This window comes from Trypanosoma conorhini (assembly GCF_003719485.1).
Source record: "Trypanosoma conorhini strain 025E chromosome Unknown Tco_14.4_contig_01339, whole genome shotgun sequence".
NCBI classification, from domain to species: domain Eukaryota; phylum Euglenozoa; class Kinetoplastea; order Trypanosomatida; family Trypanosomatidae; genus Trypanosoma; species Trypanosoma conorhini.
This window is the reverse complement of record NW_021705441.1, coordinates 113-2708: the sequence shown is the minus strand read 5'-3', so window position 1 is coordinate 2708 and position 2596 is coordinate 113. Positions and strand designations below refer to the sequence as shown.

At 64.1% G+C, this 2596-nt stretch overlaps 1 protein-coding gene across 1 annotated transcript, besides 2 other annotated features; it reads left to right on the top strand.

The window, feature by feature from the left end:
* Nucleotides 1–398: 398 nt before the first annotated feature.
* Tco025E_09889 (mucin-like glycoprotein) lies at nucleotides 399–1259 on the top strand (the record flags this gene model as incomplete). The annotated part of the gene is made up of 1 exon (XM_029376692.1): nucleotides 399–1259. One exon carries the CDS (start codon nucleotides 399–401, stop codon nucleotides 1257–1259), a length of 861 nt encoding a protein of 286 aa, XP_029223186.1.
* Nucleotides 1260–1762: 503 nt separating this feature from the next.
* Nucleotides 1763–1797: a sequence feature (A-rich).
* Nucleotides 1798–1913: 116 nt separating this feature from the next.
* Nucleotides 1914–1932: a microsatellite.
* Nucleotides 1933–2596: the final 664 nt, after the last annotated feature.

Sequence of the window (2596 nt, the reverse complement as noted above, 5' to 3'; positions counted from 1 at the left end):
GCCGTGTGCGGCTGCTGCTGCCGTTTCCTCGCGGGACGTGAAGAGGAGGGAAGGAAAACGCACAGGCACGAGGGGGAGTGCGCTGTGCTAACTCGTTTTCCTCGCGGGAGCCGCCTCATTTGGGTGGTGGCTGCGGGCCCATTCCCGTGTGCATGTGCGTNTGGGGGCGGCTGCTCTTCGCTGCTCCGTCGTGGGTGCCTGCTGGCGTTGTGTGCGTCTTTCTTGCGTGGCTGCGTGGAGTTGCTCGGCTGCCGCCTTTTCTTTTTTTGCCACCTGCTCTCTTCGCTGTCTCCGCTGCACTCCCTCTCCATCCCTCTGCTTCTCTTGTTTCCTGCGTCCTTTTCCCCGCTGACTTCAGCGAGTCTGCCACTCTACGGCCACTACTACAACTTTTGCCGATGACGACGCTGGCGGTGCGGCGCCGTGCGGTGTGCGCCCTGGCGCTCCTCGCGCTGCTCTGCTCCTCCGTCTGCGGGGCGACTGCGGAGGGGGCTGCGGCCAATGTGAAAGTGCCGGTGGAGGTGTCGTGCCCGAACGGTGCAAAGAAGTTAAGTTGGCGGTTTGTTGGTGCAACGAGTTGGACACCGTGCACAGCCTCGCTGGAATCCCCCCGCACTGCGGCTGTTCCTGCGGCTGAGGTGGCTGCAGATGACAGTGACGTCGTCTGCCTCATTGCCGAATCGAATTTCATCTTGACCGGGTGCGACTCGCGCTGCGCGGGACGCACGACGCAGGGCGATGTTGCTGCGCTTACGATGCTTTTCGAGACGAAGGAAGGCGGTACACTCCACACGAAGTGGAAGGCTGCAAACCCCTCCACTGGCGCCGCGACCCTTCCTACTGTGGAGGGTCTCCAAAATGGTGCTCAGGGCGTTTGCACGCTGCAACCCGCCAGCGCAAGGGCAAATGGGGAGGGTGCGTCTGGTACACGACCCCAAGAAGTGCCAGCTGCAGGAGGGACGCAGCAGCAGCCACACACGACTGGCGGTGCGGGCCCGGCCAAAGACCCAGCAGCCGCCCAACCGAGGGGGCCCGGAGAGGCACAGGCACCCCCAACTTCCGCGGGAGATTCCGGCGCGTCCGCTGCCGCCCCGGCCGCCACCGCCGTGGAGGGAGCCACGACGACGACCACCACCCGCAGCCCGAGCGCCGGGAGCCACGCGAAAAGCAACGCGGACAGCACTGCCAACATCGCCACTGCGTGGATGCGTGCCCCACTGCTGCTGCTGCTACTCGCCTCTGCTGCTGGGTGTTTCTGAGGGGCAAAACTGAGAAGCAGCCGCACGCAGACACGCACACCCTGGCAGGGACGACGCGTATTCTTTTTGTGCTCATTTTGTTTGTCGTTCCTGTGGGTCTGTCCTTCACTCTCCCTCCTGTGCTGTGAGGGATGCTTCCTTTTCTTTCCCCCTTTCTATTTGCTTCGCCACCCCATGCACGACCCCATGGGCGGCGCACCCTTTTTCCCCTCCTGTTTGCTGCCGCCGCCCACACACACGCGTTGCCGGCCTCATTGCTGTGCGCCGCACGGAGTGCCCAAATGAGGCACGAGGCCGCTGCCACCGTGAACTGCAAACGTGATGCGTGTGGTTGCGTGGCCTGAAGCAACCTCTTTTGCTTTTATTCGCGCAGGTAATAAACTACACACACACACTCTCTCACAGTCCTCTTGTGCTTCTGGACACGTGAAGGAACAACACCACCTGCCGAAGTGAGTTCGTTTTATTTTCATTTAATTTTGGGAGGGGCGTTGCGGGAATTATTCATTTCTTTTTTTTTGTTTTAATTTTTTTCGTTGTGGCAACTCACCGCGGCTCACGCTGAGTTTGTGCGCCGTGTCCGCCGCTGTGCCGCTGCGTGTCTCCGCGTCTTGTTTTCCCCGCCTCCGGCTGTGTCACCGACACGCCCCCATTTCCTCCTCCTCCTCCTCCTTCCCGCTAGAGGCAACTTTAGTTTGCGGCGACGACGGCTCTTTTTTTTTGTTGTCCGCTGCGGCAGGCTGTGCGGCGGGCTGTGGGCCCGCCCCGTCCCTCTCGCCGCGTGCCTTGTTGGGCGTGCGCCGTGCGGCCGGCTTCTCCTCCGCGTGTCTTCCCCCTCGCAGGAAGGGGGCGTCGCACTTCGCCTGCGCCGTGCCGCCTGCCGCGGCGTGTGTGCGGGGCTCTCTTTTGCGCCTCGCCCCACACTTCTCTGTGGGTGCGTGTGCGTGTGAAGGGAGTGCGGCCGCGAGGGCTTCATCCGTCGCCGCCACGGATGCGCAGACAGTCGCGCCGAGCCGCAAAAAAAAAGAAAAAAGAAACTGCACGACGCCTGCGGGAGGCAGCGTCGCTTCGCACGGCGTCCGGCATGATGCGTGGGCCCTGCGGCTGCGGCGGGTGCGGCGGTGCACGGGCGGGGCGCGTGGCTGCCGGAGGGCTCGGGGGAAGTGGCGGTCGCCGGCACGGCGCTCGTGCACGTGCCGCGTGGCGGCAGTGCGCCTGCGGGCGCTTCGGTGGGGGAGGGGGCGGCTGCCGTCGGTGACGTTTTTTTTGGTGCGGCTGCGGGTGAGTGTCGCGTGGGGCTGCGTGGCTTCCGGCGAGAGTCCCGCGGGGGGGGGAGG